This window comes from Hakea prostrata, chromosome 6 (assembly GCF_041222555.1).
Source record: "Hakea prostrata isolate BN-2017 chromosome 6, UWA_Hpros_2, whole genome shotgun sequence".
Classification (NCBI taxonomy): Eukaryota; Viridiplantae; Streptophyta; class Magnoliopsida; order Proteales; family Proteaceae; genus Hakea; species Hakea prostrata.
This window is the reverse complement of record NC_142605.1, coordinates 19830222-19858202: the sequence shown is the minus strand read 5'-3', so window position 1 is coordinate 19858202 and position 27981 is coordinate 19830222. Positions and strand designations below refer to the sequence as shown.

At 38.0% G+C, this 27981-nt stretch overlaps 1 protein-coding gene across 3 annotated transcripts in view; it reads right to left on the bottom strand.

Moving 5' to 3' along the window:
* Positions 1–27981, bottom strand: part of SWEETIE (HEAT repeat-containing protein) — a 144845-nt gene that overhangs the window by 22076 nt on the left and 94788 nt on the right. The window contains exons 33-43 of one of the 3 annotated variants that reach the window (XM_089159117.1): positions 18224–18368; positions 18038–18106; positions 16208–16264; positions 15936–16022; positions 15717–15845; positions 15366–15569; positions 14818–15282; positions 6336–6401; positions 5216–5313; positions 4998–5094; positions 4682–4811 (exon numbers count right to left, since the gene is read on the bottom strand). In XM_089159117.1, coding sequence (XP_089015243.1) covers positions 4682–4811; positions 4998–5094; positions 5216–5313; positions 6336–6401; positions 14818–15282; positions 15366–15569; positions 15717–15845; positions 15936–16022; positions 16208–16264; positions 18038–18106; positions 18224–18368 — 1547 coding nt within the window. Of the gene's footprint in view, positions 1–4681; positions 4818–4997; positions 5095–5215; positions 5314–6335; positions 6402–14817; positions 15283–15365; positions 15570–15716; positions 15846–15935; positions 16023–16207; positions 16265–18037; positions 18107–18223; positions 18369–27981 lie in introns of all 3 variants that reach the window. The other 2 variants (XM_089159114.1, XM_089159116.1) reach the window with 2 other exon arrangements.

The window sequence follows — 27981 nt, the reverse complement described above, 5'->3', positions numbered from 1 at the left end:
CATAGCAATCATAATGACGGGCTATCTCTAGAGATGCCGATTCTTCCTTTCGGCCACCCCATTTTGGGCGCCGTATCACGCAACTAGTCGATGTATTATGCAGTCGAGAGTTCTTTGTTCACCATCATATACTCTGTGCCATTGTCACTGCGGGATCTTCACGGTGGCATTGCCGAGTTTTAATCATATTATGAAAATCACAAAACATCGGAAAACTTCATTTTTTTGTTTTAAAAGATAAATCCATGTAGAACGAGGTGACAATCAATAAAAGTAACAAAGTACCTATGGCCGTGATAGACACACGTCGGCGGGACCCCACACATCGGTATGAATTAACATAAAGGAATATTTTTTCTATTATGAAGAGAGGTAAATAAGTAGAACGAGTCCCGCAAAAATGCAGGCTTCACAAAAAAATCATCCTCATTACAAGAAGAAACTAAATCGGAAATATTTTCTTAAGAGTTCCTGGGGGGGTGACCTAGCCTCGGTGCCCCGTGAAGGTTTGATATTCCGAATGGACTGATTAGAGATGTAGTCGGCTAGATCCTTCATCGGCTCGAGCAAATAAAGTCCATTGTCTAGTTTACCACGTCCAATCTCCTTCCCCGTTACCGTCTGAAAGACACAATAGATGGGAAATGTCACTCTACAATTTAAGTCATGTGTAAGACTGCGATAGAGAGCAGTTAGTAGAAAAGAGGGAACATGTAAAACTTTAGACAAAGCGGGATGGAGAATGTTGAATGGTCCCTTTTCCGAATGAATAATAGGAGCCATCGCAATTCAACTTTATCCTTTCCGGTTGGAGAATATTGTAAGAAGGGATAAACCTGTCATATGATCCGTGGCTCCGGTATCAATAATCCAAGGAGTAGACCGAAGAACTTGGAGCTTGTAAAGTTTTCCGTGCGGTGGAGTTGGTTTGATTAGTGAGGAAGCGTGGTAGAGGCTGTCCGCGTGAGTTCATCTCGCGGTTACTCCTCTGTGAGAGACCAACATCTCAGAGGGTCTGTGAGCTGTCTCGAGATTAGCTTTCGTTTTCCTTTTTTTGTGCTCTTTTTTCTCAAAATCAGCGGGCTTCCCATGGAGTTTCCAACAATTTTCCTTAGTATGATAGGGTTTGTGCGTGCTCACCTTGACAATCTCCTTGCCGGATCGATTTAGTGCGCAATTTGTAAAGCTGATTTCTCCAAAATAGGAGTATAGCATGGCTATCGGCGACTTTCCTCACCCGAACAAGAGCATAAGCTGTTCTAGTGTGGAAAGGATAACGGCTTAGACTTGTACTCGATCGATCGTACTCCCGTTCAAACCCGCCAAGAGTCATATACTCGAATCTTATCAATGTGCTTCTTATAAGTCGCCACATCATCCGGATTAGTGGGGTGATAATCCCCATAATGATCCAACTCTTGCCAAAGAGATCGCAACTCGGCATAATAGTGGGCCACGATCGGTTCCTTTTGGGTAGTCTCATGAAGCTTCTTTCGTAGCTCATAAACTCGTGCATCATTCCCAACTTGTCCATATGTTTCGAGTAGTAGCCTTCGATTTGGGCAGCGGTGTCGAGTAATAGATATCCACGGGCAATATTTGGAATCATGGAATTCAAGAGAAATGACATAATAAGAGAGTCATTCGAGATCCATTTTCTGGGGAAACGCCTTTGTGGTAGAAGGTTTGATAGTGGTGCCCGTAATGTATCCAACAAGTCCTCTTCCAGCAATAGTTAAGTAAGCAGATCGTGACCAAATCAAATAATTTGTCCCATCAAATCTTACCGAAAGAGGATGAAAATTTGGGTAATGTTCAGGTCCGGTGGGAGCAGTAGTACCATCGATAGTTGCCATGTTGAAAAAATTGTCTGCAGTTCTTCAGTCACCTTGTGAAAAAAAACTAAAACGTCGCACAATGCAATAGCCAAACAATGATATGATCAAATCTCCCTTTTCCCTCTTCTTCTTCTTTTTTTTTTTTTTTTTTTTTTTTTTTTTTTTTTTTTTTTTTTTTTTTTTTTTTTGAACCAAAGAAAAATTCTGGTCTGGTCTAATAGAACTAGAGACAAAAAAAAAAAATATGGTTCTGGTCTAGTCTATTTTGGACAATGAACCAAGAATTGAACCAAACAATGAACTAAAGAACCAAATCAGAAGTTGAACCCAAAAAACCAACCAAATAACAATCGATATCTTCTTCCACACACCTGAAAAATCAAAGATTTATGTTGCGCACGATTGGGAAGATGATGCAGCAGCGATAAGGTGAAGGCGATGGCGATGGTGGCTTCTCTTCTTCTTTCCTTTTCTTCTTGGCCTAGCCCACTGTGATTCAGTTTACCTAATCGCAAGAAGCGACAGCAGGAGTTGTGGCTGCGATTCTGTTTTCTAATCGCAAGAAGCAGCAGCGGGTTGTGGTTCTTCTTCTCTTCTTCTTTCCCTTTTTTCTTCTCCGGTCTTCTAGGTGGAACTGAAAAATAGTGCAGCGGTGCGGTGCGATGGGTTTGAAAAGGGAAAAATTTCTGCCAAACGATGGTTGCAGATTAGGTTGTTGAAGACCAAGAAAAAACTGCGAAGGGTTTTGGAGAAAAAATCTGCTGTGGGTTTATAGGTTTGAAGACACGAAAAAAATAGAAGAACATACTAATCGAACTTAGGCTCGTGCCATGTTGAAAGAACGATTGTAGTAGAATGGCTTATTGATCCATGATCTCAAGCCCTTTATTTATAATTAAGTGGAAAGTAGAATATTACAAGGAATAGAATTCTATATGAATACAAACTCTAACTTAACTCCTATACAAACTCTTATTAGACTCCTAATAGAAACCAAGAGGGAGGGGGGGGGGGGGGAAGAGACAACACCGATAGACAGCAACCAGGGACAAAACCAACCCCACCGAAAGGGGTAAAAGAATAATATTTAAAAAAAAAAAACAAAAAAAATAATATAATTTTTTTAATATACAAAAAAAAAAAAAAAAAAAAAAAAAGAAAAAAAAAAAAAAAAAAAAAAAACAAAGAAGAGGAGGAGGGGGGGGGTAAGGGGGGGGCGCCAACACACAAAAAAAAAAAAAAAAAAAAAAGGAAAAAAAAGAAAAAAAGCCCCACCGGAGAGGGGGGGGGGGGGGGGGGGAGTTTTTTTTTTTTCCCCCCCCCCCCCCCCCCCTTCTGGTGCCTCCTCTTGGGACCTGGTTCCCCCCCCCCCCCCCCCCCCCCCCCCGGCCGGCGTCAGCCATCCCATCTGTTTCTGATTCTACTTCTACGTATTCCTCTGCTTGGCTAGGTCTTGTGGACAAAGTCCTTGGTCTCATTCTCTAGCCTGACAACTAGGTCATTGTTTTTTTTCCTCTTTTTTTTTTTTGTTAGAAGCGGTCATTGCTTTACACAAAGGTAAATGTTTCCATAAACAAAGTTGCATGGTTTCCTACCCTATTATTATCTTATTAGCGTATTTTAAGAAATTCTGAATCGTACAAAAAAATGTTGTTAAGAATTGTACTGAAAGGTGAAAGGACGTTAGTCTCCCAAGGTATTTCAATTAAAAATTGTAACATAGTTTAGCAGGTATACCAATGGTTATTTTGGTCCTGTAAATTGGTAGTTCTTATTAGGCTGAGTCTCCGAAGCAAACCGTTAGGCTAGTTCCCATGGAATGATTATAGTGCTACCCATTAACCTAGAAGCATTCAGTTATCATTCAAAAATAGTTGTCAAGGCATCACGAAGGTGCCCCTAGGCATCCAGGCTAATTTATAGAAGCCGTGTGTTTAATTTAATTGGTATCAAACCAAGTTGTGGCCTTAGTTATGCCAAATATCATTGAAGTAAATGAATTCATTTACTTAACACACTATCTACTAATTAGAAAATATCCTCAATTTAAATCCAATACATTAGTTAAAAAAGTAAAATTCTGAAAGGACAAAAGAGTCAACCCCCAAGTAAGGTGTATTTATGTTAGATTGGGGGGATAGAGATGTAGACTTAGATCGCCATAACAGCCTTGACACCAGCTCAGCATTGTCTTACCACCAAGCGCTTTGACTGCCCTAAAACAGCTTGGGTCACCTTGGTGCCATGACAACTATGCATTCAACAATGTCCAACATGGCCTGTTCTTTGAATTGACTGAACTGCAGTGTGGCGGGTGGAGGAAACTTCACTTACCAAGAGGAATGGATATGAGTAGCAGCCAGGGAAGTTCTTTGAAAAAAAAATGATGTAGAGATCAACTGTGGGAGCAAGAGTTAGAAAGAGGCCCTAGGCTGTCAGCTATAGCAAGCAGTAATCTTCAAGGAGATTGTTATCAAACTTCATACAAATAATTTTCATTTTTGGGGTAGTTTACCTTTTTCTTCCACTGGGTTTTTTTATCCACTTTTCTTTTCCTTCTCCTATCTGTTAGAGGGGTTGTAGTTCAAAACTCATGGGTTCTGTACAACGATAAAAAGATTGTGTTTTAGGCCCATATAATGACCATGTGTTAGTTTCTGTGGCCAGCAAGCCTCAGCAAGCATGCGGCTGAGAGAGAGAGAGAATATTTATCAAAAATATTTTAGTTATAAGAGTGGGGGGGGGGGGGAATAGCTAATGAAAATATTTTTTAGCTATAAGAGTTAAAACGGATGGGAAACAAAGAAAATTTTGTAAGAGATAAAATCAGTTAAATTAATTACCTCTAACATAATCCTTTAATAACGGTCCCATATGTGTGAGAAATGAATTAATTTTTGAAGAGCCCAACTCAGTCGAACCACCTTTAAGACAATTGTAGCAAGCTAAAAGAAAAGCCAGCATCAAGTTTACCTGTTTCTGCATATAAAGGGCAACTACAAATTAGGACTGTTGGGGAAAAAGGCATGAAATGTATGAGAGTAAAATGGAGAAATTATAATATTACTCTAAAAAAACATTTAATCATGAAATAATCTCACATATATAAGATTTTATGCCCTGCAAATGCAAAACATAAAAATGATATGGTTAACCAACCTTTGGATCTACACGGCTTATAAGCATCTCAGCTATACCAAATAATACAGAAATCCAATCTTCATGAGTTAAGTGAGCTTGTAAACTCGCATGGTGGCTGTGTAAGTAAAAAAATCTTCGTCAAATGGTTCAAATCATTGTGAAATGATGCTGGACCGAAATTCTGTGTTCAGCCAAAATAAGTAAATACAAATAAACTTCCTGGGTGGAATGACTACCTCTGCAATATTTTATAAAGATAAGTTGTACATATTTCTATCGCTAGAAAGGCAAAGCCTTCAGTTTCAGAAATATCTTGAGGAAACACCTGCACAACCTGTTTGACAAGAAGCAATTAAGATGCTAAACAATGTAAATCTTTTTGCATAAATTGGAAGGATTTGGAACCAATTTACCATTGATCATCAGATAGAATCAGTGATGGAAAAGATATATGAGTATTGGTGTAGATTCAATATAGGAATATGCAGCTAAAAGCAATGGAGTCAACCAGATCTCTTAGCATAAATATTGGATTGAGTAAAAGAAAGCATTACAGATTGGTTGGAAAGCATTGTGGATCAACCAATCATAGTCGTTAAAGTGGCAAGGTGATTGGGGTTCCGCCTAGGCAATTAGGAGACAAAGTGGCGTCTAGGCTGGCTATAAGGCGACCAAAGCGGTTGGGTCAAAAAATTTCATTATAATTACTTTTCAATACAACTACTTTCTATGATAAACTAAACAAATATTCAATAGTCACATTCATCCCAAAAAAACAAGCATTCAAGAATCATATTTATGAAAAATTATTCAAAAAAAGAACACAAACATAAGTTCATCTCATTTAACCATGGTTGTCAAAGCATTTGCCTAGGCATTTACTGATTCTTTGATTCTTGATGTTTCATGTTTGAGTATGGCTTATGCTTCACGTTCTGTTGTTGACGGGCACGGGGTCCGGGGAGGCTGCCCCAGAGCAAAAAATAGGTTCTATGTCACTTGGGCCTTGGAGTTCCTTTGCAGATTAATTGTCAATTAAGCATTTAAAAAAAAAGTGGTTAAAAAACCGCTTTGCTGCCTAGGCGGACGCTTTGACAACTATGCAACCAATCAGGCAAGAGGAAAGCAAGTGGCAAATTTTGTCCTAGTAGGACATGTATCTTATTTACTATGAAATTTATAAATGTATTTAATGGTGGAGTTACTAATTAACATTATCCTCAGTGTAGTAATGAATCAGGACAACAACGAGAAAAATCATATGCAACAATTCCCAAAAATTGCCATGATATTCTGGATTCCAAACAAAACCAGGTTTTAAACATCAACCAATAATTTTGAAAATTAAGTATTCACCTGTGATAGCACGGAAATCACAAGAGTGCTCCACGAGTCTTCCATATGAATGAAATATGTGAAGACCTGCATACAGTGAAAATGATAAACTTCTCATAAATATATCTCATATATATAACATGCTATTCAGATTCAATATAGAACACTTGACCCTCCCAACTCCCTGCTAAAACATGGGAGCCTCGTGCATTGGGAAAAACTGCTACTTAACAAGAACGAAACAAATCCAAATTAGTTGTAGTATTATTGATGTTAATTCTATAAAGCATCTGGTATAGGGATGCATGGGCATGATAGAAGATCTCGCTCAAGAGCCAGATCTCGCCACCTTGAAAAACCGAGATCTTGACCATCTCAGCGAGATCTTGGTTGAGATATAGAATTTTTTTGCGTCAACTCGGTGGCCCATCTCGGTGGGTTTTAGGGTACCAATTGGGTTGAAACTTGGTATTTAGCCTATTTAAGGCCTTTTGAACACATTGGTGGCCCTGGATTTGTTGGAATAACAACCTTGTGTATGATTTCTAAGTTTACACATAGTGTGAAATCGAAATGTTGTAGGATTAGGGAATACAAGGTTATACAACATGTAACATAGAACCTTTAAGACATATAAATGAAAAGCAAGTGTATCAAATGCATCAAGCAACCTAAATCTTATTAAAATTCCATCCATATGAGTATCACAATCTCAATTTTCAAGAATAGAATAATAAAATTATACAACCATTAGAAGTTATATATAAGTTATTAAATCATAAGTTTATAATACAAACAGAGAATAATTGATCCTCCTTCGATGTTGTAGATGTGCTAAGAGTAGTTGCAAGTGAAATCCAACCCAAATCCACAATAAAGGCAAAAATTGAAAGTTCCAGTGAGATCTAGGGCGAGAAATGACGAGATCTCGAGCTAGATATCCCAACTCTCTGCTCTCGACCTCCATCTCGTCTCGCCTATGTGAAAAAAAAAGATATCTCGCGAGATCTCCAACCATGTGCATGGGTTTTACTTATGAACTTCATACTGGTATTCATAACCAAAACACGGCAAAAAGACAAAAAGCCATATATAGGAAATGCACACATGAACTTATGTCACTATCATATGCAGAAAAGATAAAGAAAGTTTGAGTGGTAGATAAAGCAGATCACTCCAGTCTAAAACTGTTTTACAGAGCATAATAAGAGAATAATGAGAGAAGGAGATAAAAATCTAAGAAAATTTTGAAGGAGCTAAATGCCAATATAAAAGGTCTAAGTAGAAGGATGGACAGTTTTTCCTAATCAAATAACAGAGGACAATCCAAAATTAAACAAGTTGCTATGAGTTACACACTTTCATGTCAACGATTTCTAATAAACATTACAACCCTCAAAATAAAAATATTTGAACCACATACTACACACCTGCGGACATGAATCAACATAACCAACAATAAATTCAAAACCAAAAAATTACACCAAATGAACTCATTATCTAAGACAATGAAGCAAGAAATCTTGACACTCTGGTCAGAAGCAACACATACTGTCTAAGCCTTTAAGGTGTCGTGTGAATGTCTGGCATAAGTTAGAAGGTAGTCTGCAATTAAATGAAATGTCCAGTCTACTCTTAAAGCGATATCTTATTTTCCTTAAAACTTTGATTAAAGCATCACCTTACAGATTTCTAGGCTTTTAGCCAATGTAGCTGGTCTACAAAGACATCACTAAAATCAGCAGATGAATGACAGATTGACACAAGACCATGAGGTTATAAGAACTTCTTACAAATTGAAATCCTGAGGAACTGCGCCAAAGCCCCAACTATGCAGCTTTTTTCATATAAGCATTTGAGATAGATGTTTTTGTTGAAAGATTTATGGAAATCCTGACTTCAGTCTAAGAGACACAGCAGGGCCTTTATTTATATTAATGACTTTCCAAAGATACAACATAATCTCTTAAAGAGGGAATATTACAAAGAGAATAATAAAAGATCCTAACAAGACAAATCTACCCTTAATGAGATAATGTTTGATGTAATTTGGAGTGACATCGCTCAAAGTTTTTTGATTCATAGGCCCCATGGGTATGTATAGTTACAATTAGTAGAGTCCCCACTCTGAGTAGGAAAAAGAAATACCAAACAAATAGAAATAAGAAACTAAGAAACGGAATCCTATTCTAATCAAAAAAACCTCAGCAAATACTTCCAACACTCCCCCTCAAGTTGAGCATAGATATTTATCATGCCTAACTTGCCAATAATACTATTGAATACTTTTGTGCTTAAGCTCTTTGTGAGTACATTAGCCCACTGCTCGTTTGAAGTAACAAAGGCCATATGGACCAACCTAGCATCAACCTTCTCTTTGATGAAATGTCTGTAAATTTCCACATGCTTAGTCCTGTCATGTTGTACTGGGTTGCAAGCTATGCCGATTGCTGACTTACTAAGTACAACTGTATAGGAAACTCCAAATCTATCCCAACATCCTAAAGCAGCCCTTTTAGCCATAATACCTCATAAATGCCCTGAGCAATCGCCCTAAACTCAACCTTAGCAATAGACCTCGCAGCCACAACATGTTTCTTGCTTCTCCAAGTCACAAGGTTACCTCCCACATACACACAATACCCAGAGGTAGACCTTCTATCATGTGAACATCCTACCCAAGCTACATCTATATATGCCTAAATCTTCAAACGTCCATGAGATGAAATTAAAATCCCTTTTCTTGGAGTGGCCTTCAAGTACCTCAAGATCCAATATATATTGCATCCATGTGTGAGGAGTAAGGATCATGCATATACTGGCTAACATGACAAAATGCAAATGTGATGTCAGGCCTAGTGTGAGATAGGTAAATAAACTTTCCCACTAATTTTTTATACCTTGTCTTGTCAACTGATTCTCCTTCCTTTGCCTTCAAGTGTAGGTTAGGGCCGTTAGGCTCAATAGGAGTCTCAGCAGGCTTACATCCTAGCATCTTAGATTCCTCAAGAAGATCCAATGTATACTTCCTCTGAGATATAGATACACCACTGGCAAAATATACCGACTCCAAACCTTGGAAATTTCAGAGTTTTCCCATGCCTTTGATCTCAAATTCGGTTCCCAAAAAGGTCTTCAATGCTGAAATATCATTCTTGTTACTGCCTATGATCACAAATGATCCACATATACTAAAAGTACAGTAGTTTGGAACCATCTCTTTGAATGAACAAAGTGTGATCTGCATTGGTCTGCTTATAGCCATTAGATATCATTGCCTTATGGAACCTTCCAAACCATGCTCTTGGAGATAGCTTTAACCCATATAAAGCATTCTTTAACTTGCACACTTTCCTATGAGTCTCGGCAGTAGAATACCCAGGTCGTATGTCCATGTATACCTCCTCTTGGAGTTCTCCATAAAAAAAGCATCTTGACATCTAACTGTTGTAAACTCCATCATTTATTAACTGCACATGAAAGAATAGTACAAACTGTATTCATCTTGGCAATAGGGGTAAACGTGTTCTGGTAATTAATACCATAAGTCTAAGTGAAGCCTTTGACCACTTGCCTTGTACCTCTCAATGATCCATCAGCTTTGTGTTTGATCATGAACACCCATTTGCACCCAACGGTCCGCTTTCCTGCAGCAAAGTCACCAAGTCCCATGTTTTGGTTTTTTTTTCCTCATCCATAGCTTCTTTCCAGATTGAGTGAGATAATTCTTCTTGCCAAGGTTTAAGAACAAAAGTAGAGGACAAAGAGGAAATACAACTTTGAGATTCTAAGGATAGAGATTGATATGAAACATAATTGGAAATAAGATGACTGATGCAAGCTAGAGGTTGCTTTCTTAATGCAATTGGTAAGTCCAAAGTAGGATCAGAAGAAGGGTCAAAGACAGGCTCACTTGGAGGAAAAGATTGTTCAGGGCCAAGAATGGAAGCTTTTAATTGGCTTGGTTCAGAAGGGGTCACTCTTTGCTTTATTTAATAGGTCTTTAGAGGTCCAGTCTCCCCCCGCACATCATCCACCAGTTGTTTTTGTCTGGTCACTCCATCTTCCACAGGAGGATCATCTACAGGAGTCTCAGGAGAAATATCAAAAGGAAGAATCAACATTGGAACCTCTTCATTAAGTCTCTCTCCCTGAAGAGGTGTAGGGGAGGGGAAAAATAAGGAATCTATTCCTAGAACACAACATCCATGCAGACGAAAAAACAACGAGAACTAAGATGATAACACTTATACCCCTTCTGTGTAGGAGGATAACCTAAGAAAATGCATTTTAACCTGAGGATCTAACTTACCATGAACATGGTGGTTCCAAACAATAGCAACACATCCAAAAACATTAGGTAGCATGGTAAAGAACCTCAAGGGTACAACGCTGGTCTAAGACTCAGAAAGACATTCGGTTAATTAGATATGTTGCAGTAAGAACTGTGTCACCCCAAAAACGAGATGTTTATTCTTAGGATCCAACTTACCATTAACATGGTGGTTCCAAACAAAGGCAACACATCCAAAATCTTGGGTGGCACGGCAAAGAACCTAAAGGGGACAACGCTGGTCTAAGACTCAGAAAGGCATTCAGTTAATTAGATATGTTGCAGTAAGAACTACGGCACCCGAAAAACGAGAAGACACATGCATAATAAAAATAAGGGAACGTGCTACCTCAAATAGATGTCTATTCTTACGTTTGACAACCCCATTTTAAGGTGGATTGTCAATGCAATTAGTCTGGTGTATGATGACATGGTTTGTTAAGTAGGAAAGAAATGCTCCACCCAAGTACTAAGTTTCATTGTCTGTACGAAGGATTTTGATTGTTGCCCCAAACTAAGTCCAAACCATATTATAAAAATTTTGAAAACACAAGAAAGTGTCACTTTTTTGGTTTATTATGTAAACCTATGTGGTCCTAGTGCAACAGTCAATAAAGGTAACAAACCACCTATGAGCAAAAAAAGACACGGTCCTAGAAGGACCCCACACATCAAAGTGAATGATTGAAAAATGAATTTACTACGATGCTTGGTCTATTTAACTAAAATATAGGCTTCACAATCGATATTATTCAAATGACATCTGTTAGGACCCTAGGGATAAGGCCATGTGGAATGAGGGTTAGTTAGGGTTATTTGAGATAATAAATAGAGGGAAAGAGGAAAGAGAGAGGAATGGAATATTTTGGAGAGTCTTGTGGGCAGCCGTAGGCTGAGGGAACACCGTGAGGTGTGGGGGGTGACTGGCACCATAGAAACGAGTGTTATCTTGTTATTTCTTGCATTCTTATATGAATTTTTGGGAAATATTATTAGGGTTTTATCAATTGGCATCAGAGCATTCACGATCCCAGGGAGATAATGGCACTGCCTTCATTTTCTGGCAAAGGAGAAAGTCAAAGATGGATTCTAGAAATTATGTTGTTTTGCTGGGAGAACCAAATCGAGGAAGTGCAGTGGCTAGGAGTGGCGATCCAAGATTTGGAAGGATAGGCACTTAACTGGATCTATGGCAAGGACTTGATGGAATTTACCTGGACCAACTTTAAAAGGCGTTGGTTAACGATTTCGGTAACGGGAAGGTTGCAATGAGTCCTCCTATCGAATCTGTATTGGTTCTTGGAGAGGAAGAATCGCAAAACCACTTTGTAAAATCAATTGATAAAACCCTAATAATATTTCCCAAAAATTCATATAAGAATGCAAGAAATAACAAGATAACACTCGTTTCTATGGTGCCAGTCACCCCCCACACCTCACGGTGTTCCCTCAGCCACGGCTGGCCACAAGACTCTCCAAAATATTCCATTCCTCTCTCTTCCCTCTTTCCCTCTATTTATTATCTCAAATACCCTAACTAACCCTCATTCCACATGGCCTCATCCCTAGGGTCCTAACAACATCTTTTAATCAGCTCGGGAAATAACTTGGACAAAATGGGTAAAGGAACGTGACCAAGACAACGATGCCACCACAATGAGGTAAAAAGTGTAGGAGAGGTGGAACTAGAGGTTGTAGAAAGAGTTAATGGAGACCCATCCAATAAGTAGAGCCCCCCTTTTTGTTTACCACTGCCAATTGTATGCCTCTTTTCCAAGTCCTGAAACACACAATGAGAAGGAAAAAAAGAGGTTATTTTGCAGTTCATAACTTCATATCATGAGTAAGGTTACTAATTGATAAAAGATTAGCCAAAAACTTAGGAACATGTAAGACATTACATAGGGTAAGAAGGTGACAGATAATAAATCCCTTCCCAAAGATAGGGGAGAGAGACCCATTAGCCATTTGAACATCCTAAGCAAAAGGAACAGATGAATAAGTATGGAATAAAATAGATGAGTCTGTCATATGGTCAGTTGCCCCAGAGTTGATTATCCAGGATGGATAAGTCAAATTGACATTGTGACAACCAAAAATATCTATAGGGAATTGTGGATCAGCAAAGGGAACAATAATAGAAGCTACACTCGCATTAGATGTTGGTACTATAGAAGATGAGTCAAGTCTGGACATCAACTGGCGGTGATGCTAGAGCTCATTTGAGGAAAGAGGTGCTCGAGTACTCAGGGTGTCAGAATTGGCTTGATTTGCAAATGCTTGATTGTGCCCCTATTCCCATTCTTACCTCCTCCACAGGAATTTGTTGGACATCCGTGCAAACTTCCAACACTTGTCATTTGTATGATGCTCTGATACCATGATGCAATTTGGAGAGATATTGCTCTAAGTTATTTGATTCATAGGCCCCAATAGGGTATTTATAGTTACAATCTAGTTAAGTCTCACTCTGAGTAGGCAAAGGAAATACAAAACAAATAGAAATAAGAAACTAACTCTAGACTTATTAGGAAATGGAATCCTATTCTAACTCTACCCCTAGTTGTTAAGGTGCTCCCTAAGCGTCTAGGTCCTTTCTTGAGTCCAAGGTGACACCTTGCCTTGTTGAACACTCTTGAGTTTACATTGTATTATGTTTATTGCTTAGTTTTGTTTCTTGATGACTATTTATATATTTATCATATAACATTTTCCTTTTTATAATGTGCTGGCCAAGAGTCCAGGTTCATTCTTGGGTCCAAGGTGACAACACAACTTGTTAAATCTTCATAAGCATAGTTTGAAATCTTAGTGAGATCTCACTTTTTTAGAGAAGCGAGAAGAGAGGGCAAGGTTTAAGAGTTTCAATATCTCGCTCGAGATCTTGCCATATCTCATCGGAACTCTTAGCACATCTATAACACCCAAGGAAGATCAATCAAGCTCATTTCAAGTAGATCTTCAACCAAGGAGAACAATTACGTTGCTTGCAAACACAAAGTCTCCACAGATCCACGGGATATAGGATCACATGCAACTACTACAGTAGAGCCCTTAATGGAGACAAACGCCTGTTCAAGTGCACAAACATCAGCTAAGTGTTTCTCAGAGATAGCTCATGCTTATCTTTTTTCAAAGTTCCAATCAATCTCAAAAGGCTTCCAATAGTCATGCCGAACAGGATTGTGCTGATACTAATAGCTACTTTGTTGTCATAGTAAATATGCACAGGATCCACAGAGCAAATTCCCAAATCTATTTAGATGCTCCAGAGCCATATAAGCTCGCAGGTACCCTGACCATGGCTCAGAATTTTGGCCTCTGGACTGAAGTAAGAGACAACTGCTTGCTGCTTACCATGCCATGTTACCAGATTTTCTTCTAGGAAAGAACAATTAATGGAGGTGGAGGACAATAGGACCAGCACAATAGGCATCATTGAAAATCTCAACTCTGAGATTTCCCATGGTTGCAGAAAAGAATCTGTTTTCCAGAGGCAGACTCTAATATCACAGTATATGATGTACAGCCCCAAGCTGTGGAGTTCAGCATTATGTAGCAATTTAATACCCACAGTATAAGCAATATAAGATAGAATATGGAACAAATAAGTCAGTAAGCCAACTATTTTCTGGTATTGTACTTATCAGCTGTCTCTCTCTCTTGTCACTGACTGCAGTGACTTTATATTAAACCCAAGGCAACAAGGAAAATGCAGAAAGTATCTAAAACCCTAATGCTACTGAAAACTAAAGAGGAAATAGTTCAATCTTATGGCATTTAACAAATATGAACACCTTGTCATGAAAACCAAAGGCTAAACCAGTGGTTTAAGTCACTGGCTATGTTAGAACAGAAGTTTGATCTGCACACCCCTTTTTAAACCAAGTCATATAAAAGACAATCAATAAAGATATATGGGCTCTGCTTTTTCTAAATCAACGGAAGTTTGACATTGTTTATGCCCCTGTTAGTCTTCAACTTGAGTAAAGCAACCATGTAAGAATGATCAATGAATAGAATAATTTTTAGGTAATCCTTCTCTCCACTTGCTTCACACTACGTCTAAAAGAAATGAGATTGAAATGTTCAAAAGAGATGACTACTTCAATAGCAAATGAAAAAAAGAAAGAAAACAAAATGAAACAGGGCATGGGACCAGATCATGACCTGCAGTAGTTCTCTGCAGATTTTCAAGTTCAGAAAACCTGAACAAAAGAATTGCTTTGTCGAGAGAAATTGAAACACTGGTAGCACAATTTCATTCAACTTCGGATCCAAATAGCTTTCCTCACTAACCGGTGAATCTCCTGCAGGCCGAGCTCTTGCCATTCTTAATAAAATAATTTGTTTACTCACATTTGGGTTTTGAGCCTGAAAGAGAACAAGTAGTGCGAATCCCCAAAGAAACTGGAATTCTTTGGCATCTAATTGAACCATACTGTATCCAGATATTAAAGAAGCTGCTGCAGTATCTTCAACACCTTCTTTGGGACATGCTTTTACATCAAGCCCTATAGGAACTGCATCCAGTGCAACTGCTTGCAAAATTACTGGCCAAGCTTCTTCTAGATATGGCCGCACCTTTGATGAAACCAGGGGAGATTGAATTCCTTCAAGGAAATGCTCACACTGCTGTGGTAGGAAAATTAGTAAGGGGATTGCTTTACGGTAAACAAGGAAAAAGAATAACATATCTCAGAATTTTTTGAACTTACACCACTCTTAGATTCTAAGTGGAAGCAAATATAACTGTAGTCCCTCAGAGTTCCAATCCAGTATTTCCCCAGAACTCTCGAATTTTCAGCAAATAAGGGTATCAGTGATAAATACTCATCTGGAACACTGGTATGCTGTCTCCTCAGAAATGCATATGTATAACATTTGACAGATGCATGGGCTGCCAGAAGTCTAATTTTAATCTATCCAAAGGAAATCTTTTTGTTATGAGAGTTGCAGAAGCACAAGAAGATAAGAACCAAAGAATGAATGAAAGACCATAACCCCTCCTTCTGAAATGTTGAATCACTTCATGTGCAGCAGAGAATTAAAACAAAAGGAAGGCATACCTTGCATGCAACCCATTCTGCAAAAGATGGGTAGTACAGGTCTTTTATGTCATTCAGTGGACGTAATATCAATGAAAATATGCGTTTAACTGCAGCCTGATCCCCACTAGTAATGCCACTTGTCAGAATCTGGAAACATATCATGGGTTCCAATTTGTGTAAATCTATCACTGATAAATATAAAACCAGAAAACTGGAGAGTTTCTATAAAAAATGAACCTTAGTGGCCAGTTGCAGGCCTGCCTCAAGTAGCAGAGGACCAGAAGATGTACTTAATGATGTACGAACTGCAGAAACAAGTTGAGCCTGGAATTCATTTCGTTGTTTATTACGAAACATGAGTAACATGAAGTTAGAAATAAGCAGACAAACTAAAATGTAAAATAAGTTCCTCATATCATTATTAGATTAAGAAAGGATACTGGCATAGATTAATATGAAGCAGCATGACACAAATATTAACCAAAAAGAAACAAAAAATCATAACAGACCTGGTACTGTTCTATCAGAAGATGCCCTGGGAGTTCAGGGTCTGGTGTCATTTCAAACTGCACAGGAGATTAAAAGATAAGAAACTTATGAATAAATGAAAAGGAAGTATCTAATGAACCAGAAAGCTTCCATCCACCAAGCCATCAAACAAGTCATAGAAATACCAAGCAATAACTATCACCTCCGGTTATCCTTTCATTTATGTTCTGTTAGTTGTCTTCAAATCCAAAGCACTTCCAAGATTGAAATCATTTGCATGGTTTGTTTCGATGAATAAAATCCTCACCCTGGAGCAACTTCAGCCCAAGGGATTTGAGAAGTCTATCAAAGCTCCATATGCACTTGTAAATTGTAAGTTGTAATATGGATATATGGCATAATTTATGAGTACGGAGCAGCAAACCATGTTTTGCTTTGGTCTATCTTCATTGTTCATTATTTGTATTGAGAGTACAATTGTCAAGGCGTAGTCTTAGTGGTATTAAGAAAATGCATCCATATTTGTTATATTGTTTGGTTAATAGGTTATTCATAAATAAGCAAATACCCCTATTTGAATCCTATAAATATAGATGAAAATTAAATTCCACGAGGATAAAAGTCAACGCCAGTTAAAAAACCAGAAGCAGTATTTTTGGATCCCAAGTGACAGTTGTGTTTGTGGTATTGATTCTATTGAATGCCTGGCACTTACACCAAATATCATTTAAGATATGTTTTGCTAAAGATATCATTCATAAAGTATGCAAATACAGCCATATATGAATCCAATAAATTAATTAAAAAAAATTCCACAGGAATAAAACGTCAACCCCTCGTTAAAAAACAAAAAACTGGACTTTTAGAGGTAAGTAAAATCTTCAAGTTTTCAATGCTGGAGTTATTCTTAAATCTAAACTTCAGTAAATCTTAATCTGGTAAGTCATTGCTAAAAACTAAAAGTGTGGTAACATATTCACATACATCAAATAAGGTTTGACTAGAATATAACTCCAATATAAATCAGATTAATGCAATCTTGGATTTCTTGTAAAGCTGGCCTCGTGTCCTATTTACTGCAAAAAGTTGATGTAAAAATGAAAATATTTGACGAATCAAACTTCTCAAAGAAAAAATCATGACTATCAAGAGAAATTGAATTATATATAGACAATTTCAGATTTTCTAACAACATATGCTAGAGTAGGTATACCAAGACAATGATCAATTCCAAATGCAATAATTGTATTGATTTTCTTAGACCTGGAGTATCTGAGACCTTACAATAGTCATGGACTTCCAAGTGTTTCTAGTTGGAATGTTGTTCGCAAGATCTGTCTGTCTTCAACTCTACTGCCCCTTCTCCTTTACAGTTGGCAAAAATGTTTTGGATGACTGCTGGCCATGTAACAGTAGAATTCCTCTTTAAACAGTGAATTAATTTGGATATGACATTATTCAATTTGTGGCTGCTACAATTACCATTTATGGATGGAGCAAACCTCCACAGATGGGGCCTCCAATTCCTCTTCCCTACTAAGTTTTGGAAAGCCATTTATTTTCATATTTTCTCTATGCTCCAACTCCTAGCATCTGTCCTAGTCCTCATTATATTGCCCTGTCCTTTCCTCTTGAGAGTTAGGTTACCTTTCCATTTCATGTCTCTCAGATATTTCCTTTTTATTTTTTATTTTTTGGGGATCTAGGTTATGGATTCTTTATTCACCCACAAAAGAAATATACTGCAGCATAAGAACAAATAAATGCTTTCCATACTCCAGGGTTCTTCGTTTGAAACTACTAGGACGATAGGAAAACCCACATGAACACTGAAGAGGTTAATCATGTACCTTGTCCATAACAGTAGTCAGAAGTCTCACACCTATTGGTTGCATGCTCTCGAACTGGATTGTGCTTATCTGTGACAACAGAATTAAGCAGATAAAAACGTTCATAAACATGACTTCACATGCAATGCACAAAGAATGTCCACTGGAAATGAGGTAATGACAAATCCTTTGCTTTATATTTACAACCTGATAAGCAAGTGCAATTAGCTCTTGTATGTGCAACACTAGCCAATCACCAGAAGTCCGTCCATTGGTAGATATTCTGCTTGCCAATGACAGGTCAAAATGAGTGGGATCATTGCCAACAGCTGCAGGTAGATGGCTTAAACACCTGCAGTTCCAATTAACCAAATGGTTCACACGTTTGATGGGTTATGAAAAAAGATGAAAATAGAGTAGATCTGAATAAATTGAGTGCATTTAACTGAGGGTTAGTCCATTCTATTCACAACTACACAGTTACAATACATTATTTAACTTCCTCCAATGCAAGCTGGGCCCCCTTTGCCCTCTCCCTTATGGATCCTTGGACCCACTACATCCCCACCATTATCTGCAACTTTCTGGTTCATAACATCTGACTGAACTGATAACCATAACACTTTGAACATGAAAAGCGGCATGGTAGTAACTGTGTCCCATTACCATAGTTCTGTTTGTGGTCAGCAGTAAGTAGATTAGCAGCTATAGGGTGTTTAGTAGGACTTCATCCCCTTTCTCTGTATTTGTTTGGTCAATGCATTCATAGAATCTAATTCTAAGAACAGAGGAAAAAAATGAGTTGGGGGCTACCATTGAAATAGGTTAGAGAATCCGGAATCAAGAAATTGAAAGGATGATGAATGACCACTCTATAGGGATATCTACACCCAAAGAGTAGAAAAATTATTGACCAAAGTCCGATCTTAACGTATAACCAGTATACACTGTTAGAAAACAAGCATTAAATAATCAAAACAGCAGCTGAACTTGAACAAATAAAAGAGAAGAGAAGAAGAAGAGAAGAAGAAGAAGAGAAGAGAGATGAAGAACTAGTAGAAAAGGCTCATGATTCTTGCTTCTAATGAATCTAATACAACTTGAGAGACAAGTAATTGTCCTCTAGAAAAAGGAAACAAAAAATTACAACTTTAATAACTTCCTAGCTCCTAAAATAGAAAATTCTAAAAATAGAAACTACTACCAAAATAGAAACTATGCTTTCTAAAAACTCCTAAAACTTATGTAGCAAGACTCCAACATTAGAAATAGAAAGTAGAGTAGCATCACTAGCATATACTGTTCATGTGAACAGTAACACAGATTTTATTGTTCACGTGAACAGTACCGTGAACAGTAAAAACTGAATTTTTTTACTGTTCATGTGAATAGTGTCATAAACAGTAAATAGTCCAAGTGTATATACTTCAACACTCCCCCTCAAGCTGGAGTGTACACAAAGAAAACTTCAGCTTGCACAATAAGAATAAACTTGAAAAGTAGCACCAATCTTGAATCGTGTAGCAATGGCAGATGTCAATAAACACTGATAAAACTTCACCCAGGAGATAATCAACACCAACTTAAAAAAAAAAACTTTAATTCTTCATGTCAATAGATCCATCCAATATTGAGAACAATCGATGATGTTAAAGACGAACAAAGTCCATAAGTATAGCAGGATCAAAGACACTATCCATATAATGCTGGTAGTAGAGAGAAATATCCACACTAGATCTTCAAAATTGTAACTCCTAAGTCCATATAAATGCTTCACAAGAACGCAAGTTGTAGGTAGGCAAAAAGCACTATCCACGTAATGCCGGTAGTAGGGAGAAATATCCACACTAAATCTTCAAAATTGCAACTCCAATGTCCATATAAATGCTTCACAAGAAGGCAAGTAACAGGTAAAGTATGGGTAGGTAAAAGACAATATTGATTATTGTGGACCAAGTTGGTAAGGTAGTATGGGATACTACGGACCAAGTAGGTAAAGTAAAAGACAGTATAGGTTACTGCGAACCAAGTAGGTAAGGTAAAAGACAGTATGGGTTACTGCGGATCAAGTAGATAAGGTAAAAGACAGTATAGGTTACTGTGGACCAAGTAGGTAAGGTAGTATGGATTACTACGGACCAAGTAAGTAGGTAAAAGACAATATGGGTTATTGCGGACCAAGTAGGTAGGGTAAAAGACAATATGGGTTATTGTGGACCAAGTAGGTAAGGTAAAAGGGCAATATAGGTAAAGATAGGTAATGATATTGTTGTAGAATGCCATAAGTTGAGGGCAAAGATTTTCACAAATAATATCCATCAGCACATCTTGAGTAGATATAGAATAAGGTACCATTCTCCCCCTCATGTGTAGCATTACACGTGGACAATTAATGATGACCAGTGACAAGCATCTTAAAGTATGAGCACAAAAGAAACCCAAGAAGGAAAAGTAGCCGCCACAGAGCAGTGTATTATTCACCAATAAAGCTAATCAAGCAGCAGAAAATCGTCTCACAGGACAAAGTCTTGTTCACCAAAGGGGGGGGAAATTCTAGACCACCACTAACCCTTTAATAAGGTAGGAGCAAATTAGATCAAGAGAAAATTACTAAACCAGCTTGGAATCTCAAAATTGCAGTAGTCGCTGCAGCAATCCACTAAGAAGAAGTGCAATAACAGTAGTTGCAGTAGCAGATAATATCAGATCTCGGACCATAGGAACAAACTTCTGCTAGATGTGAAACTCTAACAAATCTTGATATGAAGGAAAAGTAGTTCTTTAGGTCTTTGTAGAAGTATTAGATATAAAGAAGGCTAAACTTGATTCTGAAATAAACAACGGAAGTAGGAGTAAAGCAAGATGGTAGCAGCAGAATTTTTCAGAACATAAAAATTCAATGAAACAAGGGTACTAGTATACGACTTGCAGCAGAACTTATAGCGCAAACAATGGAAGACAATACTTAGGTCTTGCAATCCGAATTATGGGCATATCTTCGCAAGAATCAAGAGGAATCCCAAGACACCAATATAGTGCAGATTGAACTTCAGTTTTGCACAAAAAAACAGGGTAGTAGCAGCCTCAGTTGAATCAAATAGGTAGACATATCCCCAGAAAGCTTGGGGCCTTTTTGCAGTATTAATACATAGATACTTGGTGCTTCAAAACTCAAAGAAGAAGGACAGCCATTCAAAATTACTACAGTGAAGGTTAGGGCTGCCCTAGATAAGAAAAAGGAAAATAGAAGAATAAAAAACTGGGCAGCCAAGAGAGAGAAAACAGTCCCTAAGTTGATTAAACTTGTTCTGATGCCATGTTAGAAAACAAGCATTAAATAATCAAAACAGCAGACTGAACTTGAACAAATAAAAGAGAGAAGAAGAAGAAGAGAGAAGAAGAAGAGAAGAGAGATGAAGAACTAGTAGAAGAGGCTCATGATTCTTGCTTCTAATGAATCTAATACAACTTGAGAGACAAGTAATTGTCCTCTAGAAAAAGGAAACAAAAAATTACAACTTTAATAACTTCCTAACTCCTAAAATAGAAAATTCTGAAAATAGAAACTACTACAAAAATAGAAACTATGCTTTCTAAAAACTCCCAAAACTTATGTAGCAAGACTCCAACATTAGAAATAGAAAGTAGAGTAGCATCACTAGCATATACTGTTCACGTGAACAGTAACACAAATTTTATTGTTCACGTGAACAGTACCGTGAACAGTAAAAACAGATTTTTTTACTGTTCATGTGAATAGTGTCGTAAATAAATAAAATAGTCCAAGTGTACATACTTCAACATACACTATACCCCCAACCACTTGTGGAATACACTGCATCAAGTGCGCTTTTTCTTCCTAGTAAGATTAATTTATCATCACAAGTATTACTTTAGTCCCCTACTACCAAGGTTCAAGATCTTGCTTTTCAAGGGCAATCTCGCCTTTGAGAAAAAATGGGATACCGCCCAAGCTGGTGAGATTTTGCTCAAGATCTAGTATTTTTTCCTGGGCCAACTTAAGTGAACTTGAGAGCCCATCTCGGGAGGTTTTAAAAGTCAACGTCTCAAAGTTGGTATTAAGCCTGTTTTTTGCCTTCTAAACCCACTGGTGGCCTTAGATTTGTGAGAAAACAACCCTAAATATGAGTTCTAACTCGACACTAAGTTTGAAGCCAAAATCTTGCAGAAATGAACATGCAAGGGTATAAAACATGAATTATAGAACCATTAGGACATATAAATGAAAAGCAAGTGATAAGATATGTCAAATAACTTAAATACCAACAGAATTGCATTCACATGGGTACAATTTAACATTACATTCTCGACTCTCGAGAATACAATAATACAATCATCATAAGTGAAAAATAAATCCATATGGCTCATGTTTCACATTCTGTTATTGCTGACCTTCCCAATGACGCACATGGAGGTCCGGGGATCACCTCGGTAGGGATGAGGGGGGCAGCACCTCCGAGGCCTTATATCACTTTGGGTCTTGAGATTTCCTTGATAGTTTGGGCTTGGTCCCATGAATAGCTGTTGTGGCTTATGAAAGTTGTCTGCGAGAGGAGGCAATAATCCGAAAAAAATGAGCTTGGGAAGCTGTTAGAGAGATGGGAGGTGAGATAGGTTGAGATCTGACCTATCTCGCTCAAATCTTGGTTTTAAAAAGAAGGGTTGGACCAAGATCTCGGTCAAGTTGGTGTATTTTGTAAGACTTGATTGAGATCTCGTCTCAAGTCTCCAGAAAAGGGAGATCTTGATCGAGATCTCGCAAGATCTTGAACTATGCCTACTACTTACAAATTTTTATGCATGAAAGTACCGCTCTTTTCTACTTTTCACAGCAAGAGTCTGGCTCATTTTCTTCTCTTATGGAAACTACCAAATTCAGGAAATGAGATACTCTGCCCCCTCTCCCTTGCTCTTACAGAAAATAGATACCACAAGTGATCATTGAATCTATCATCTTTCATATGTCCCACCTCTCTGCATCTACATTTTCTTTCATTAACATCCATGAAAATGAAGTTTAGTACCTCCACTTTTGGCATTTCATTCAGTGCTTTAGAGGATCCAAAGACCAACCTATTTGCAGCAGTTCAATTCATCAATCGTATTGACCGATGATCAGATGCAAACCCTGCCCAATCTACATCAAAGAAAGCAACTAGATCCATACTCTTGTTTGGTCGATACACCAACCCTTACCAGGCGCATGACTCATATAGCTCCATCCCAATGGGCCTTGCTAGGGCACTGCATAAACTGGCTTAACACACCAACTAAATAGGAAATATATGGCCGAGTGACGGTCAAATAAATTAGTTTCCCAATAAGACTTCTATAATAACGGACATCATATAACAAGTCACCATCATCCACTCCTTACTTCAACTAAGGATCCATGGGAATATCAACAGGTTTAGAGGGAAGCATAACAGTTTCGTCCAAAAGATCCAAGGCTGCCTCCTTAATGCAAATGCCTTGGACAGTTTTCTTGGTGTTCAAGTTGTCTACTTTCCTTGTTCAAACAAAGTTCATTGGTCATCAAGAGTTCGACAGTTTAGAAGTTTCTATTTTTCATGTTCTTTCCTTTTTTGGAACTTTCTATTTTTCAGTACTTTCCATTTTCCTTTTGTTTTATGAGATGTACTATTAGTTTCCTTTTATGGAGGGCAAGTTCACTTGCTTCTCAAGCTGTAATTCAGCCAAGCAGCATTATAAATAAAGAAGGCTGCGATTCTAGTCTGCTCTTGCTAGAATCGCAGGTCACTGTTGCAGATTCTTCACTTTCCTCTTCTTCTTCTCTTTTATTTTCTTCTTCATTCTCTTTTGAGTTCAACTACTATTTTGGTTGATTAAAGCTTGTTTCCTAACATGGTATTAGAGCCTCACCAGACTGCTGAACACCACGGCTTCCAAGAGGAACTCTCCCTAAACAACACCACATTCTCTTCCACGAGATGTAGTTAAAGCTGAAATATCTCCCTTAGAGTTATTTCCAAAGGAACCCCCTTCAGGTAAGACAATTCACTGAAGTTTAGAATAGGCATCATTAAGGTCAGGGGACACATCCACCAGCCAAGAGGTGGCCTTTGACGCCCTTCAGCTCAGGATTTTAATAAGCAAGAAATTTTGAAACAATTTTTTTTCCTTTAGTTTCAAGTTTCTCAATATCAGTAGTAAGAGGCTGAAATATATTAAACTCTTCCATCGTACCATTAAAAGAATTATAATAATTCTGAAGTAACTTATCACCTTGCCGACTAACTTCTCATAAGGCTGTAAATACGAGTCATATTTATGCTTGGGTATATATCTCTTGGAGATCATCCCACATCCCCTTTGCAGTTTTATGAAACATACATTAGCAGCAATTTCAGTTTCCATACTGTTCCACAACCAAATTTTAATAATTGCACCATATTGAGTCCAATAAGGTAGAATTTGTTAGACTCAGTAGGAGGTTCACTCTCAATGAACTTAAGCATACCCTTTGCAAGAATGAAAACACAGACTGCTTGAGACCTCAGCAAATAATTAAAGCTACCTTTTAATTTGATGGAGGTAATTTTTGCATTAACCGTATCTGCTTGAGAGCCCATAGATTCAGCAGTGTCTGTCATCAAATCACCAGTAATTGATGACATTATGTGTAGCAGTGGATTAAAGTGTGTCAACGGTGTGGTTTGCGGTGGTTTCGGGCTGAAAAACACCTAGCTCAAACACGGCTAGTTAGTAAAATAATGGTGCCAGTTTCGGTTTGGTGCACCTTGAGTTCAAACTGACTAACGGTTTGGGCTAACGGATGGTTGAGCATCCTGCAACAAAAGCCAAAATTCTATGCAAAGCAAAATCGCTATTGGTCAATTTCTAGTAAAAAAAATTAAAAGTCATTCCACATTGTACAAAATCTACCCACCCTAGAGAAATCAAGATAGATAATAAGTAGTAATATAGAGACAGCAAGCTCATTCCTTAGGCTTCACCGGATGGTCCTCCATAAACAGATCCTCAAACTAAAAACCCTATTAAGTTCCATCTTGTGCTATGATTGATTGTCTTGAAATTGGGTTCTTGTTTTGTGAGCATGTAGATATTTTTCCCCTTCTATAAAATCTGTCTCTTTTATTGGGTTGGCATTTAGTTTGATATTAAAAGAAATACCTCTAGATTGGATTAGTACTTACTCAATTTAAACAAACTTAATACATTTAGTTGGGCATTCATACTTAATCTTTCTTATTGCCCCTTACAAGTAGTAGAATGACTATTTACTGTCCCTTAAAAGTAGTAGAATGAGTATTCGATCTTTGAATTCATGCTTGACTTTTCTAATTGTCTATACCAACTACCTAGTGATAATATGACAATTCAAACAATATTTAATTTAAAACTATAAAATGGGTTATAATGGGTTGTGGTTCGGTTTTAGGCTGGTGGGGGTTGTGCCCCCTCAGCCCAAACACATCCCATTAAGGTTTGGTTCGGGCCCGTAAAGTTCGGTTTTAACAGTTTGGGTTGCAAATTGACACACCTCATTAAACTGCCTGGAACTTGAAGAACGATAGCGAAATTCTAAACAAAAAATCAAATAGGTGTTTGCAGGGAAGGAAAAAACAACAAAAATCAGATCTGCAGAATGGACGAAGAACTGCAGAAATAGGGTAATAGATCTGCAGAATGCAGAAAACAATAGATCAAAGAATTCATCAAGTTCTGGTATAAGTAGGAGGTAAGAAAAAAATAGATCAGTTTATATACTCATGTGATCTGACATAAACTTAGTACAAGAATAGGTGGCTATGCACCAAAGTAAGGAATAACCGAAAAAGGACTTCCGTAGAGAACACTGACAACAGCCTTGTCTTGATTCAATAAAGCTCTGATACCATGTTAGGAAACAAGCTTTAATCAACCAAAACAGTAGCTGAACTTGAAAGAGAATGAAGAAGAAAACAAAAGAGAAGAAGATGAAGAATCTGCAACAATGAGCTGCTCTAGCAAGAGCAGACTAGAATTGCACCCTTCTTCATTTATCATGCTGCTAGTGCTAGGCTGAATTACAACTTGAGAAACAAGTTAACTTGCTCTCCATAAAAGGAAGTTAATAGTACATCTCACAAAAACAGAAAATGGAAAGTACTGAAAAATAGAAAGTTCCAAAAAAGGAAAGAACATGAAAAATAGAAACTATGAACTTCTAAGCAGTCAAAACTATTCATGACCAAGTAACCTTATTTGGAAAAGGAAAGTAGACAACTTGAGCACCAAAAAAGACTGTCCAAGGCATGCGCACCAAGGCAGCAGCCTTGGACCATGCATATTCTAAGCAATTCTCTCTTCTACTTCTCTTCCCTCCTCCATCTCCTACAACTTTCATGCTCCCTTATCTTCCTATTTCTTGTATTCGATAACTTCCTAATTGGTATCAGAGCACAACATATTTGTTTGCGAGTCTCACTAGCTTCCTCCATCCCTCTCTTCAGAAACCTAATCCTCCAAGAGGTTCAAATAAGGGCTTTTTATGTAAATGATTGGAAGAAATATTCTAGGAGCATCAGCATAGACCATTAATGTACCTTCTGGAGCCTTCAAATTGACCAAATCGATTCTTGCAGCTGATCCTACAAAGCTTCTGCAATGGCAAGTTACTGCCAGATCTGTTTAAAGTTTCTTCATCTGCTCCATCTGACCAGCTTCGAAGCTGATTTTGGGGTCCAGTGAATTGTCCCAGGGTAACCTTTGTGACCATAGGATCTCTATATATGCTCCTGTAAGTGGGAATACTGCAACTCACTTATTCCCTTCAACTCAAGCTACCATCGGCTTAGTTCTCTGGGCCTGTGACTAAGCAATGATGCTCTGACATTGTTGTGTGCTTCATATTCATCTTATTTTGGCTGTTTGAGCTGCTAACTTTTTGTTAATGACGAATTACCTTGAGAGATATTTGGTGGATTTGATATTCTTCCAGAAATTAGTCTTATTGTTTTCTGGTTTGTGTTTACCATTGGGCAAAAGGCTTCCTCTGTTTATCGGGTTAAGACTTGCTCATTATTGAAGCTTGGATGCCTATACTACAGCTTTAGAAGTAGTGGATTGACCTTCAGTTCAGGTGGTGATCTTAACACTCAGATGCTCTTTGAGAACCTGAAGCAGAAGCCAAGCCTTTCCACACCAAATGGAAGGTCAAGACTAGGAAAGGAAATGCCTCTAGGGTTGCTACCAGCAGCTAGGGCCACGGTTCAGCTTTTGATCGAGGTGGGCCGAAATTCCGGTTAGGGCTGCTGACCAGCAACATTTTCAATTTTTTATGCTTTTCTAGCTTTAGTTCGATTGAGCAGTGGCAGTTTTGTAATTCTTCCCAGTCTGAAGGTATTTTAGTAATTCATTTAATTAGCTTTAAGTCATCGAAAGGCTCACTCAATCCATGAAAAACATAGCTGAGTTCGTGTTTCTATTTCCTAGTCTAGGTTGGTCAGCTTCTAATTTCAATTTCAGTTTAGTTAGGAGCTCTATTCATTTTAGAACTCCATTAAGTATAAATAAACCCCTCAACTGGACAGGAAGGAACCAAATCAGATTATAAATAAATTTCATTCGCAGTTAAAGTAATCTATGTGAGTAATGCTGGTGGCTGCTCAACATGTGTTTGTTCAATTTGGAGACTCCAAGATCAAAGAACACTAGGGCCCATGGTGAAGTCAAGCCCGGATTCTAGCTATAGACCTATAGTTCAAAGAACAGCCTTCTACAACTCCACATCCACTTGATCCAAACATCTACGAGGCCCCTATCCAGGTAGCTGGCAGCCTACTCCATCCCACTTCTTGTTGCCCTTCATATTTTGGTTCAAATCCTCATACCCAATCCCATCTTTCACCCAAACATCAAAACCATCATGTTCCACCCAAAGTCAAGCCATCATACCACCACCATAACCCTCACCTTCG